Source organism: Canis lupus, chromosome 7 (genome assembly GCF_003254725.2).
Source record: "Canis lupus dingo isolate Sandy chromosome 7, ASM325472v2, whole genome shotgun sequence".
Lineage (NCBI taxonomy): Eukaryota > Metazoa > Chordata > Mammalia > Carnivora > Canidae > Canis > Canis lupus.
The window spans coordinates 30,339,691-30,354,900 of record NC_064249.1 but is presented as its reverse complement, the minus strand read 5'-3'; the positions used below and the strand labels follow the sequence as shown (position 1 = coordinate 30,354,900).

The 15,210-nt window shown below is 43.6% G+C and overlaps 1 protein-coding gene across 1 annotated transcript in view; it reads left to right on the top strand.

The window, feature by feature from the left end:
* Window positions 1-14,722, top strand: part of MPZL1 (myelin protein zero like 1) — a 71,206-nt gene extending 56,484 nt beyond the window's left edge. The window contains exons 6-7 of the mRNA XM_025429661.3: window positions 1,088-1,190; window positions 12,051-14,722. Coding sequence (XP_025285446.3) covers window positions 1,088-1,190; window positions 12,051-12,152 — 205 coding nt within the window. The 3' untranslated portion in view covers window positions 12,153-14,722. The remainder of the gene's footprint in view (window positions 1-1,087; window positions 1,191-12,050) is intronic.
* Window positions 14,723-15,210: the final 488 nt, after the last annotated feature.

Genomic DNA, 15,210 nt, shown 5'->3' with positions numbered 1-15,210 from the left:
TCTTATGTTTGCATTGGCAACTTGTTGAGTGTACCATCCCAGTGAAATTGGGCTGTCAGGTTTCTCAGAGGTTTTATGATCACCTGAATATATATATATATATATATATATATATATATATATATATATATATATATATATATATTCCTCACGTAGAATGACTTTGTGTATGTGTGTGTTTTAGTGTTCTTTCATACATGAATTGTTATTGGTGGCTGAGACCCTCTTTGTGTTAGATACTCAGACCATTTTGGTTTGGGATATAGAGCTTAGAGCTTCCTGATTCAGAGAAGACGCAGTTCACAGAACACAGTTTGCTTTAGTCTTAGTTATAATCACACTAGAATGTGAACCTTCCCAAACTCCTAAGATTTTCTTTAAAAATGCGTTAACAAGGATTTAAGCTGACATGTACCATTAGAGAATCCCTAATGAGGTACCTCCTGCCATTCACTTTCCCTTATTTATTTATGAGATAATGTTTATTGTGAAAGATCCCCAGAGCCCTGAAAAAGTTCAGCCTGTGTGATGTGGCATTCCACAGTTTCTTATCATTCATGACTTCCTGGGTTTTCTTTGGTTGTATTAGTAGGGAAACTAAATATGGGGAACTAAGGAATGAAAGGAATGAGTTGAGCCAAGACTACAAGCCTGGATGTGGATCTGTAATTTTTGGAATACATTCAGCAAAGGTTTGCCTTGTTGCTATTACAAAGGCTTAGCTTGCTCCTTTAAACATCCCAGAGGAGGAGTGATAGCAGGGGAAAAACACAGAGCAGCAAAAGGATAAATGAGCATTATAGGCAGAGTCCCATTCAGCAGATAGTGTGATTGCAAAGTGGGGCAAAGAAGTTGCACTACACAGTTTCTGTACTTACCCTTAAGTAGGTTCATCAACTTCTAAGAAACAGTGTCAGGGATAAGAAATAGTCTCAAGATCTGTGATCATTTTGATACTCATTGTTCTGTTGTGTTTTGTTTTATCTGCTGCTTCACCTTGCCATCACTTGCATTTCTATATTTTTTTCCCATTTATTTTAATTTTTTTTTCTGTTTACATTTGTTCTCCAAATTGCCAACTCATCAGCTGCAGTACATCAGAGAGTGTGTCACCGGTTAAGCAGGCTCCACGGAAGTCCCCCTCCGACACAGAGGGTCTAGTAAAGAGCCTGCCTTCTGGATCCCATCAGGTAACGGCTGATTGCAGTTCTGCCCACCGTACTGTGCTCTGCAGTTTGGTGGTCTGTCACTTTCCTGGTCAGGAAAGAATACTGACCCCTGAGACAGAAAAGAGAGATAACAAGAGGGGAAATTAGAGCTGGCCTAGGAGGACCACAAGAAAATATGGGAGAAGAATCTGACTTGAGGAAAGGTTTCCACCAAAGCAACACTAACAGATGATTTACTAATAATTTGGCTCCTCTAGGCCAATTGAAATTAGGAAATGGCCCCTCAGATGTAAGATGAATTGCTTAAAGAAATAGATCTGGTGAACTAGATTCTGTTTTGAGGTGCTCTATAAGATAAGGAATTAGGAAAAGGTTGATATTCTTGGTATTGAAAATAAATTATTTTGTATGAGTTCTTTAGAAGAAATTGAAAGTAAACATTTATCTGAATAACTGGTAGGCTTGATGAACAAGGCATTGATTTCTACTTCTTTTAGAAAGTACAGAAGAGAAATATCTTTTATTTGGAACTTAGCATAGAATCTAGCATGGTGGTTAGTACTGTGTTTTGACTATGCTCTTGTGACTATAATTGCGGCATGGCAAAAATTCCATAGCTTAGTACCAATTCTGTCCTTCTGGGGTAGAAAGCAATCTAAGGAATTTGGCCAATTACAGGTTTTCCCTGAGGTGTTTTGGAGGTCAGATGGATTTAAAAGGAAATAAAGAAAAGAATAACAGTGTTCTGTGGAAGTAGTACTCAGTCTTATTCCATAACTGTTAATATGTAGTGAGGACCATGAGGCATTGTGATATTAAATCACTAAAAGCATACGCCGAGCGAATCACAGCATTAGGGCTAGAACTCAAGTTCTAGAACATTCTCTGTTAATATCATAGCGTCCGGGCTTGTGACTAATTCCTAGTCTATCTGTCTCTTTTGGATAACGGTATAACGCAGATACCTCACTTCACTAATTTGGATTGCAGATGGGAATAGGGTTAAGAATAAAGGTTTGAGAGTTAGGCATAACATTGGAAAAAGGCTTAGAAGATTTTTCTTCTACTTTTGAAGTGCTATGGGAGTTGCTCACCTGTTGAAAACAAACTAGAAAGAAAAAAAACAACAACAATGGTTTCTGATATTGGAAAGCAGGTTGTGTGGTACTGTAATCCCTGAGAGAAGGGACACAAATAAGAGGAGTCCTGTGATTGTCTGAGTTTACTGCCTTGAGGCAGTTTCCAAGCTGCAGTGCTAGGAGGGGAAGCACAAACAAACTCAGTTGTTTGAGGAATTGAGGAAGAGAAGTCAGTATTTGGGGAGGCCAAGGTTTCTAGGATTTATGAGACAAAGTTCCAGAGAAGAAGAAACTACACAGAAAAAAAAGAGATATGGAATGGCCAGGCTCCTTTGAGCCTTTTCTGAGTAGATAGAGATTTTTGGATGTATGAGAGAAAACACCTAAAACCAGAGAAAGAACCATCTGAAAAGCAGTAAGTTATATGATATCATGCAGGGCTGGGAATTGTTTGTGTTCCTAAAGACCAGAGTGCCTCTTAATACATAGAATATTGGTTGCAGTCCTCCAAATGGTCATGCCCAGTAGTACCGGAATATAGTAGTATTACTATAATAGTAGTACCAGGCTAATGTAGCACCAGAATATGGATACTGTGGACCTGCCATAACAAAGCTTAAAAGGAGGCCTTTAAAGAATCAAACTAAACTGAAAGTATTTTAGCTGCATGCCAGTACAAAATCCAACACTCTTTACAAGAATACAACAAAATCCAGCACCTAACAGTGTAAAATTTTACGATGTCTCACACCAATCAAAAATTACCACACATATGGAGAAGCAGGAAAAAAAATATGACCAGGAGAAAAGCCAATCAATAGAAACAAACCCAGAAATGACAGAACAATAGAATTCATAGAACCAGGACTTTTAAACAAGTATGAAAATCTTATAACTAATCTTAATGATGTAAAGGAAACCTTGACATAATGAGAGAAATATAAAAAAAAGACAAAATGGAAAAAACAAACAAACAAACCACCTTGGATGGCATAGACTATACAGAAGAAAAGATCCATAAGCTTGAAGACACAGCAATAGGAACTATCCAGAATAAAGCATGAAGAGGAGGGCAACTAGAGAAAATAGGCAATATCTGGAAAGAGAAGGGAATAAGAAAAAAAAAAAATAGCCAGAGGCTTTCCATTCTTGGAAACTAATTTTTCTGATATTATCTTAATGTTTCCAAACAACTTTATTTTATTACTACTTCTGGATACTTCAGTTTTAGATATTAACTACCGACTCCATACTATGGAGAATGAAAATGTACATTTCTTTTTCTCCTGGCCTTTCTTCCCACACACGGTTTGTACACATACATATACACAAGCCTCCTCCCAATGAGATTGTATCACTGTATTTAAATATGTTTCAGTATTATGTGTACCTATTTTTTTCCATCATTGTACCACATATATTTGCTTCCTTTTATAATTTTTTTGTTTTTCATGGAGCCAATATTTGCCTTGTTTTTTATTTGCATAGTCTTCTAAGCCTGTATTTATATTCTTTCTCAAAACTCTCCACTTAAACACCTCTGCGCACATGGAAACACATGACGTGTTTTGTTGGTTTCTTTTTTTTTTTTTGGAGACACACCTGTTAGGATCTTCTGCATTTGTTGTGCTTTAGGCTGCTGTATAGCAGTCATCTTGGGCCTTCTCGCCCAACAAATGTTATTTACTCATCTCTTATTTAGACTCAGTTCTTCACCTTTTTTAGTTTATTCCCATATTATGGTAGATATATCCTCCATAATTTTTTTTTCCTCCATAATTTCTTGAGAGAGAAGGCACAGGAGATAAAAATTCTGAGGCTTTGGTTGATAAGCAAAATGATCCCAACGATGTCCACATCCTAATCCCTGGAACCTGTGAGATATATTGCTTGACCTTTCCCAAGGGATTCTGCAGCTCTGGTAAAGGATCCGAGATGGGGAAATTCTCCTGGATTATCCATGCAGGCCTCGTATAATCACAAGGGTCCTCATAAGAAGGAGGCAGGAGGGTCAGGGCCAGCGATTGAAGATGTTATCCTGCCAGGCCTTGAAGACAGAGGAAGGAATCTTCAGCCAAGGAATACAGGCAGCTTCCATAAGCTGAGAAAAGGAAGCGGACTCTCCTCAGAGCCCCCAGAAGTAACACAGCCCTGCTGGTGCTTGAGGTCCTCCTGAGGGTCCTTCTGACCTCCCCAAATGTAAGAGAACCTGTTTGGTTTTAGCACGTCTAAAGTTGTTTTTATTCTCCTTCCTTAAACGTGATGGATAACTCCGTTGGGTAGGATTCCAGGTTAGAAATTGTTCTTCAGTATTTTGAGGCATTGTTGATGTTTCTAGCTTCCATTGTGAAGAAGCGAAGAGGTTGCTCTCTTCTCATTCCTGCTTCTTTGTGTGGTACCCACTTTAAGCCCCTTCTCAGAATCTTTTTTTTTTTTTTAAGATTTTATCTATTTATTCATGATAGACATAGAGAGAAAGAGAGGCAGAGACAGAAGCAGGCTCCATGCCGGGAGCCCGACGCGGGACTCGATCCTGGGACTCCAAAGGCAGGCAAACCTCTGAGCCACCCAGAGATCCCCTCAGAATCTTTTTTTATCCCTTGTATTCTAAAATTTCATAAAATTGTGGGTCCTTTTCATTCATTGTGTTTGCTATTCCGTGTGCCCTTTCAATCTGAAAAGTATGTTCCTCAGTTTTAGGATGTTTTCTCCCATTATGCTTTAGAGATTTTCCTCCTCCTATTTTCTATTCTCTCCTTTGGAAATCCCAATAGGAATTGGACCATCTCCTAGATCAGTCCTTTAGTTTTCTTATTTTTTCTGTTTTGCAGTTTTTGTCCTGCTTTCTATTAATTAATTAATTAAATAATTAATTTACTCATTCATTCATTCATTCATTCATTCATTTATGGGAGACACAAAGAGCGAGAGAGGCAGAGACACAGGCAGAGGGAGAAGCAGGCTCCATGCAGGGAGCCTGATGTGGGACTCCATCCCGGGTCTCCAGGATCAGGCGCTGGGCTGAAGGCAGTGCTAAACTGCCGAGCCACCTTGGTTGCCCTTTGTCCTGCTTTCTAGAAAATTTCTGTAACATTATTTTCCAACTTTAATGGAATATTAAGTTTCTATTATCTTTTTTAAAATTTTCGAAAGCTATTTCTTATTCCCTAATTATAACATCTTGTACTTGTTTTTATGAATGCATTGTGTTCTCTCAGCATATCATTTATGTTTTATGTAATTTTTAAAAATTTTATTTATGGGGATCCCTGGCTGGCTCAGCGGTTTAGCACCTACCTTTGGCCAGGGGCATGATCCTGGAGTCCTGGGATTGAGTCCCACATCGGGCTCCCTGCATGGAGCCTGCTTCTTCCTCTGCCTGTGTCTCTGCCTCTCTCTCTCTCTCTCATGAATAAAATCATAAAAAAAAAATAAAAAGAATTACCTTTTTCTCATAATTTCTGTCTTATGTTAGAAGCTTTACTCAAATACCCAATGATCTTTGGTTATCTATTGATACTTAAGTCACTCAAATCTGATCAGAAGCTCTTTCTGCAGAGAAGAGCTTCCTGGGTGGGTAGTGGGCTTCACTGTATAAAGCACTGACTGTCATCCATTTGGAGACTTAGAAAGTATCCATTGCTGAGAGTCTTTTTCTCTTGGGTTAGTCAATTTCTCTGGAAAGAAATCCCTGCTTCGGAGCTGAGTAGAGGAAGGAGAGAGATGAGGGTTCACTGTTTAATAAGCAGACTTGCTCACCTCTTTTTCAGGGCTGTGCCCTCCCCCCCCGCCCGCCCCCTTGTCTGCTGTCCCTGAGTCAGAGACTGGCTCACTTCCTGTGAGTAAACCCCAGGGTTCTGCCCAGGCCAGACTTCGAACCCAATGGCATTTTCTAGAGGTTGGTAAGAAATAATCCAACCGTTGTATCTATCCGTATTCACATTTTTCAGCATTTGCAGGATAATACCAGATTAGCTTTGAGAGTAAAACTGGGTTCCTCACAGTTGATTCTTAGGTGATTTCCTCTGTGCTCAGGGCAGACCCCTGGAGGCCTCTTCAGCCCCCATCACATCAGGGTTTCTGCCTAGGTGGCCTATACCCAAGTATACTTTGTCTGACTCAGGTTTTTTTTTTATCAAATCATACTGTACCTTTTATTTTACAGTTGTACATCTTCAAACTAGTTTCTGCCTTACATGTTTCTGGAACTTCTAAATCCCTTGCCAGTTAACCCAAGGCTTGGAAGTAGACTATGTGATTGCCTAGCCAATCGGTCTTCTAGCTTTTGTTTTATTTAGATTTGCATTTACTGGTCATGTCCACTTACAACAGGGAATGCTATCCTAAGGTTAAAACAGTTGCTTCATTTACTCCATAAAATTCCTAAGTGCTGTAGAGCATTAGCAGGGGGTCCTAGTGTGTGCTTTAAAAAAAATGTATTTATTCAATTTATATAGAGTGTGATCAGGGGGAGGGGCAGGGGAATGAAGCTCAAGCCACACTCCCCGCTGGTGCAGAGCCCAGCCTTATGACCCATGATCATGACCTGAGCCGGAATCAAATGTGATGCTCAACTTAGTGAACTACCGAGGTGCCCCTAGTGTGTGCTTTTATTCACCATCACCCACCACCTTCAGTTTATGTATCAGGGATGCCTCTCTTTCCAGGCCCCGGAGTATTTGATGGGAGTTCAGAATCCTTATGATATACTCTTTCTTCAGTTTGTTCAAACTGAGGCTGCAAAGTTTTTCACGGTTTAGGAAAAACGTACTTGACCTGATATGTTCCATCTTATTATGGAATTTATGAGATTAATTATAAGTTGGATGCAACGAAACAGAACAGTTCTTTTAAGAATCTAATCAGGGCAGCCCAGGTGGCTCAGTGGTTTGGCGCTGCCTTCAGCCCAGGGTGTGATCCCGGAGTCCTGGGATCGAGTCCTGTGTCAGATTCCCTGCATGGAGCCTGCTTCTCCCTCTGCCTGTGTCTCTGCCTCTCTCTGTCTCTCTCTCTCTGTGTGTCTCTTGAATAAATAAATAAATAAAATCTTTTTAAAAATCTAATCATTCCTCTGGATATTCTGTTTCGATCACTTCCACATACACGTGGGTGTTTACTGTACATGCAGTGTAGACCAGACTCAGAAAGTGCGAGGATAATTAGCACCTGGACTCTGCGCTCAAGAACCTTAGAGTCTCCTGGGTGGTTAAGATCATTTTTAGGCTTTTCCCAGATGTGGAGAATTTTTTTTTAATACCCTAATGAACAGGTTTTTTGGTGTTTTTTGAATACCCTCACAAACAGCCTTGAGAAAATCTTCATATTCAGTTGAACTCCAGGGTAGTGACGTGTTACAAACTAGCACTGACTCTGGGGTCCAGACAATGGTATTAACTTGGGGAGAATTACTTGACATCAGCATCTGTTCCTCCTCTGAAATGAAATGTTGGGGCAAGTTGATCTCATTTTTTTTTTCTATTTTTAATTATAAGGGCTCGTGGCACACTGTGCTTTATAAGGACAGGTATAGGTGGTTGCTGCCCATGCTAGCAATCAGATCGGTGAAGCGGGGATGTGGATGGGAATATTTGCAAACTATCCCTTGGTACTTTCTTCCAGGAGTTCTATTGTGACGCGTTCCCTGATCAGCAAAACCTTCCATCTTCTACCCTCAGGCATCATCTGAGAATCTTTTTCTTTTTTAAAGATTTTATTTATTTATTCATGAGAGACAGAGAGAGAGAGAGACAGAGACACAGGCAGAGGGAGAAGCAGGTTCCACGCAGGGAGCCCGACGTGGGACTTGATCCTGGGTCTCCAGGATCATACCCCGGGCTGAAGGCGGCGCTAAACTGCTGAGCCCCCCCGGGCTGCCCTCATCTGAGAATCTAATTGCATTAGTAATTACTACTTGGATAAATAAATAACTCCAGGAGAGAACTTAACAGGAGTGTGCTAAGAAGGAAATTTATAGAAGATGAACCATAACACCGAAACAGGACATTAAGTTTTCTGTATTATTTTCTGTCTTTGGTCACTATTTTTGTTACCATTGATAGACTTGGTGACAGAAGGCTTGAGTAAAAGTAGCTTTAACAGACAGTCAGGTTTATTAACTCACAAGAGGTCCCAAAGCAAGGTACTTCTGTGTTCTTGAGTTCACTGGCCCAACAGTGTTAAACCATTTTACAAATGGTTTCTTCAAATCAGGATCCAAACATGTTCTTTCCACCATATTCTTTCATCTTCTGTATTTTGTCTTTGTTCTTGAGCTCCCTGCAGCCTCCAGATGGCTGCCGTGGTTTCAGGCAACACCCGAGAAGAGGCAGCCAGGAGAAGAGCTGACTCTCCTCCCATGCAGTTTTAATTATGGAGGAAAATCTTGGCCAGAAGCCCCCCCAGCAAACTTCTCTGAGTCCCCACTGGGAGCAGATCACATGCTTATGACTCTTCCAGTCCCATCTGCAAGGGGACGGGAAATATGATTGGCTTCCCCGCCCCAGGGTGGGGGGGAGGCAAGGAAGGGTGGGATCGTTTATCTGAGCAAAGGGATGGTGACCACTGAACCCAAATTAAGGTTCTTCCAGCAAGTGGAACTGGAAGGTTGGTTTGGGAAGGTTGTTAGGTAGGCACTACTTAAAGTGTTCCAGCATTAGGGATGAGAAGTAAAACTCTTTGTCAAGTTTAGTTTAACATAATTTTTTTGCGTGTGGGTATCTTTCCTGAATCCTTTTCTGGAAATGGTTAATGTTTTGTATGCACAAGGCAGGTATTGGTAGGGGGCGGGGCGGGGGGCAGTGATAGAGTGGACTAGTTACACACCTTTCGGCTGAGTCACAAAGACCCAGTAATGTTTGAAGAAGTATGCAGGCGCATCGCTTCCTCTGGTTCTCACAGCGGCCGGATGAGGTTCTTTTATCCCGTTTTACACATGAAGAAACTGAAGCTTAGTTAGATTGAGTCACTTGTTCAAGGTTACTAGTTAGTGGCAGAGCTGGTGTTAGACCTGGATCTGTCTGGCTCAAAGGCAGGTGCTTATTTTCTCCTGCCCGTCCATTTCTTTTCAAGTCCGTTTTGATAATTGGTTTCATGTATCTCAGAGTCCTAAAAGGTAACTAACTGTGTTTCACACCTATTTTTAGCAGTGGCATAAATACTAAATACTGAAAAGGGTGTTTCATGAACAGTCAGTGAGCATGTGGTAAAAGCAGATGTTCTTTCTTGGTGGTAGTGGTGCTAGAGGATCAGGTGTGATTGAGATTAGGAAGGACCGCAGAGACTACAGAAAGGGGAAGCGGGACATAGCACAGTAGCTTCTGCGTAATTAATACATGCTAACTGGCACTAAAAGAAGAGACCTGGGTCAAGCAATTTGTTTCTTGAAACATTTTCAGTAGTTAAAGACAGTCTGTGTAGTGAACAGTTGGGTAAAAATGTATCCAGAATAATTTTTCATTTGATTGCTGTAATTCTTTGTGGAAAAGCACCCCAACCCCACCCTGCAAAAGAAGTGGAAGGTGGTGGAGATGCGTGCCAAGATGTACAGTAAAAACATCTAGATGCTGTTCATGTATTGTTTTAATTCTCAAATACCTGAAAGTGCCTGCCTTGGTAGTGGCAGAGTCATTTCCATGTTGCTCTTCGTTTCCAGGATCCTCCATGTTCCATAGAGACCCAGAATACTTTCAGGTCCCAATAAGGTTCAGAACCCGGCTTCAAAGAGCTGTTGGAGATTGAACTAGATCTATCAGCAGATGCCTGATCTGGACCCACATCCCAGAATTCCTTTGGTCCATTACATCATCCACGCCTTCTCCAGCACCTACTGGGTCTGCCCACTACTGCTCTAGGCACTTAACTAACAAAGTCCCTGATCTTAGGACCCCATTGTAAGAGGGAAAGGGACTGAGGGCATTGGATAGTGGTAAGCAATTTGGGGAAAAAGAAAAATCCATCAGCAGGAGGGAATTCCTTTTATCTTTCAGTGTTTTCCCAGTTGCCTTCAACAAACTGTTATGTGTTCTTGCCATGAAAGACAACACCATCTCACATGAGAGATTTTACTGATATTTTAACATTTACTGACTGATTACCTATTCTGTGTTCTTTTTCATTTTTGCTTTCTCTGTTCTCTTTCTTTTCCACTCACCTAGTGTATCTGTTACCTATTGCTGTGTAACAAACCACCCCAAAACATAATGACCTAAAACAACCACCATTTATTTGGCTCCCAGTTCTTTAGGTCGTTTGGGCAGATCATCTGGTCAGGAGCAGTTCAGCAGATCTCTGCTGGCCCACCCACATCCCTACAGTTGGCTGGACTGTCTACAGTGGTCTCAATCACAGCTGTTGGTGGGCAGGCTGTTGGCCTGAGAGACAGCCCTTGAGTATTACTTTTTTTTTTATTTTAAAGATTTTATTCATTCATGAGAGACACAGAGAAAGGCAGAGACATAGGCAAAGGGAGAAGCAGGCCCCCCGCAAGGAGCCCGATGCAGGATTCAATCCTGGATCTCAGGATCACGCCCTAAGCTGAAGGCAGACGTTCAACCGCTGAGCCACCCAGATGTCCCTGAGTATTACCTTGTAACTCCACTTTGGGTGCTCCCTGTACAGTGCTGACAGCTGGTGTGTCCCTCCTGGAGAAGTTGGAGTGCCTGCACATCTGCAGGATGACCCTCTAGGGGATGCAGGTTGTGGGGCTCCTGGGTGGGAATAAGATGTTTAGTTGAAACTACAGGCTTCTCGCTACTGAATTTAGGATTCCAAAGTTGAAAGCTTAAGCACAATATTTGACTTCTCAAGGAGAGTTTCCTGGATTGGGAGAAAGGTTGACTTGGGGTTATACTGAACTTGTACGATCAGGGCTATTGTGTTATTGTTGTTTATAACTTTAGAATCCCTGGGTTGGAAGGTACTTTAGGGGTCATGAAGTGCAAACATCCCTCTGGTATTTGAAACTCTTGCTGCTGTTCACACCTCCTCCCCCAGGAGTCTGAGAACTTGCTGTGTCCCCAGGCAGCCCACCTTCCCTGGCTGCTCTGGCTGGGGCCCTGGAACCCCCTTCCTCACTGCTGAGGCCAGGGGGCAGACCTCTTCTATGCTAGTCCATTTAGATTTTTCTTTATATCGCTTCAGGTCATGGCTTTTGGGTTTTCATTTTAAAACAGGAAAACCAGTTACCTGATCTTAGATATCAAAGAAGCAATACTTGTATTGGTTATGATAGGATCAGACTAAAAGAATTACACTCTAAGTAGTACATGGGAGGATATATCTGAAATGTTTTTAAGCGCCTATTTGTACAAAGTGACCCGTTCAAATTGATCATATCTTTTGAGTGACACCCAACATGCTGGTTTCTTACGTGCATCATTCTGAGGCTCACGATTTCAGTGGGTCTCAGGTTGGTAGAAGTGTACATCTTAGTCCTTAAAACTCTGATCCCAGTTACAAGGGTTGAGGAATTCTGTGGCAGGTCAGGTATGAAGATAAGGGTAATTTCCTGAGGAGGAATTTTCTATGTATAGAAATTCCCAGCTACAGAAGTAGACAGTAATGTAACATACCTCCTTGTACCAGCTTTCACAATCACAAGAACATTGTGTTCAACGTTGTGAACACCGTTGTTTTGAAGTCAGTCCTGGACATAGCGTTCATAAGAGGTCTTCTTGAAGACATTCAAAAGAAGGAACTCATTACTCTGGAACCCTAATGTTACCACTTTAATGATTGCTTCTGCACCTGCCCCTGAAGGGACCACCGATTTCCCCAAACCTCTAATTGTCCTTCTCTTCTCCAGGGCCCAGTCATATATGCGCAGTTAGACCACTCTGGTGGACATCACAGTGACAAGATTAACAAGTCAGAGTCTGTGGTGTATGCGGACATCCGGAAAAATTAAGAGAAGACCCAGAACATATCCTAAGCAAGAAACTAATCAAACAGGACGCTTGTGCAGAGAATGTAACCCATAGCCACATGTGGCCTTGGAGACCTGGGCAAGGACAAGCACATGTTTATTCATGGATGGAGAAAAAGATGTGTATAAAGGATATGTATAAATATTCTATTTAATCTGATATGGGGAGCCAATGTTGCATGATGAGAAGATGGTATGATTCTACATATATAAATTGTCTTGCTGTTTTGTACTTTCTTTCAAGGTTGTTTACAGTTGGGAAAAGTCAGAAACATTCTTGTCACTGTCATTTAGATGTGGTTTGCCTTAATGGAGACGGTAGCAGATCTTTAGTATTCCAGTAGACATGGCCCTTTTATCTAAGGGCTTAACCAGTCTTAGCATTTATCGTGGTTGGAGAGTGGAGACACAGATGGAAGTGTGTCCAGGGCGGCCTCTAACCCAGTGTCAGCACCACCTATTTGGCTGTAGGTTTTAGAAAGCCTCCATTAGCTGTGCCGCTTGAACCCAGTTTGAGAAGTTTTTGTGAGTGGTTTTTTTTCCTCTAAAATACAGGGCGGGTTTTTTGCTTTTATAATGTTGTGAGACCGACGTTAATGTTAAACCATTTGTCTTATCAGTTTGTGGATTCGTCCTAGCAAGACCAGCAAAGGATAAATGCCAAGGTCACGTCTTTCTAGGTACTTTTTAGATCAATACCATATACATAATTGAAGTAGGAATCCCAGCCTTGCTTGAGTACTGTACCATTTGGGGAGTAAAAGGTACCCTTACAGTCTTTGCCTAAGACCTTCCTGCTTGAAATAAGGGTCCCCATACAGCCAAAGGAGAGGAGTTTTATTTCCTTTTAAGTAGGCACAAATGGGATAATTACAAAGCCAGCCTGTAGCGTCTCAGAGCCCTCTCTAGAGAGTCCTCTTTATAGAGGGTTCCGTGGTGATTCTGGCAAGAAGCATTAGTCATGGCTCTGTAATAGCTTCAGGGCGCCTCAAAGGTTAAGGATAGTCTAGGGTTTTTTGTTGTTGTCTTGTTTTTTTTTTTAATCAGCAGGGAGGGTTATTAGCACTTCTACTTTGTCACTGTTTTGGAGTTTTGGATAGGGTTCTTTTGATTTTATTTCCCTTTTTTGTTTTTACCTTTTTTTTTTCCTTCACTTTTTCCCATTGTGTCGAATTGGTAGACAACGAGAGGAGGAAAAGTTTGGATATTCCTTCCAAGAGTTCATTTTCTTCCACTGACTACCCTCCTTACCCCATCTCAAGCTTAGGAGTTTTTATCTTTTACTGGGAGTGAAAAACATGGTGAAGGTCACCAAACATTTATATGGTCATTACCCCCTTTCTGGATGATTTGGTTGTAACAGAATTTTTTTTCCGCTTAAGAGGACGTGAAAGCCCCCGGTAGGGGTAGGGCGAGGGCGAGGACGCTGACCTGCTGGTCGCAGAGCACACCCGGTGGTGCTCGCCTTCCTCCCGGGGGGGGGCTGAGGCGGGACTCCCCGGGCGCCCCCCACCCCGAAGGGCGCGCAGGTGAAGGTGTGCACGCGGGGGCAAAACAGCCAGGGCGCGTGCGCCTCGGAACCGGCCTCCCGTCCGTCCGTCCGTCCAGCTGTCCGTCCGTCCACGCGGACTTTTATTTCCCGAGGAGCCCTTGGTGGTGGCGGCTCCGCTGCCCCAGCTCGCGGGGGTCGGGGCGGGGTCCGGGCCCGGCTGCCCGGAGGAGGCAAGCAGGGCCGCCAGGCCGAGCTCAGGCCCCGCGCCCGCGGGGGCGCCCAGGGCTCCCCGAGGCCTTGCAGCCAAGCGGCGGCTCTGCCCTGCCCCCCAGGACTCCAGCGCCCGCTCCGAGCAGCGCAGGCGCCTCTGCGGGGAGGGGCGGTGACCGGGTCGCGCTGTCCTTGCTGCGCCTCCGCCTCCGCCTCCGCCTCCGCCTCGCGCGGCCGCCCGAGCCCGAGTGCGTCCCTTTATAGGTGTCACGTTAACTGACAGGCACTTTTTACCGAGAAAAGGGGCGTCCTTTCCCCGGGTCCCCGACCACAGCACGCGGCCCTAATGCCTCCCGATTGGCCTCCCTCGCCCGGGCCTGCAGCCCGGCCCCGCCCAGCGCGCCCTCGGGCGCCCCCTGCCGGCTCGCCCCGCCCCGCCCCCAGCCGGGCACCTGGCGGCAGGACCTCCTGGCTGCGGTCGCGCAGCTGGGGCGGAGCGCCCGGGGTCGGGGCCTTTTCCTGGCCTCCTCTGGGCTTTTTGGTCCCTTCTGTCGCCTCGTCCCAGTGTTCCCCTGCCTGGCCACGGATGACAACAGTGGGGGCTGCTTTCCGGGTGGCGGAACGGCCCTCTCCCTAATCGTTGGCAGAATGAGACCTCTTAAAATTGTGTGTGATAAGGGGCCACCTAGAAGGAATTTCTTAGAGGTGAAAATCCCAAACCACCTGTAGGTTTTCAGTGGAAATGTATCCAGCTAGGGAAAAAACCATCAAGTTCATTATTAGTTTTTTGTTTTTTCTTCTTCAAAATTGTTGTACTTTTGTGAATGTTTTAATACATCTTTTTCAATTACTGAGTTGTGTTGTATGCTCATTTTTAACCAAGTAGAAAAAGAGATAAAAGTGTTTTCATTCATCCCACTCGGGTGGCACTGTCCTCCTCATTCTTCAGAAACACCACGCATTGCCGGCTTCAGGCCCTTTGCACCTGCCATCCCCTCTGCCCGGAGCACGCAGTGGGCACCTGTTAAGTCTCTGCTCAGAGGTCCCTCTCTGAGAGAGACCTGCCATATATAAAAGAGCAACCTCACCCCCTCCACTGGCTCTCCCAAGCCCCCTTAATTCCACTCTGTTCTTCTCTGTTTAACTGTTCTATCCCTCTACCCATGTGCTTGTCTGTTTTTCCCTGTTGGAGTTAAGCACCAGACCTTTCTGTCTTGTTCACTGCTCCATCTTTAGCACACAGAATAGTACCTGGTACTTAGCAGGGGCTCAGCAGGTGTTGACTGGTTGGATGGTGGATGTAATTAATTCACCACATATATATTGGGAACTATCCTG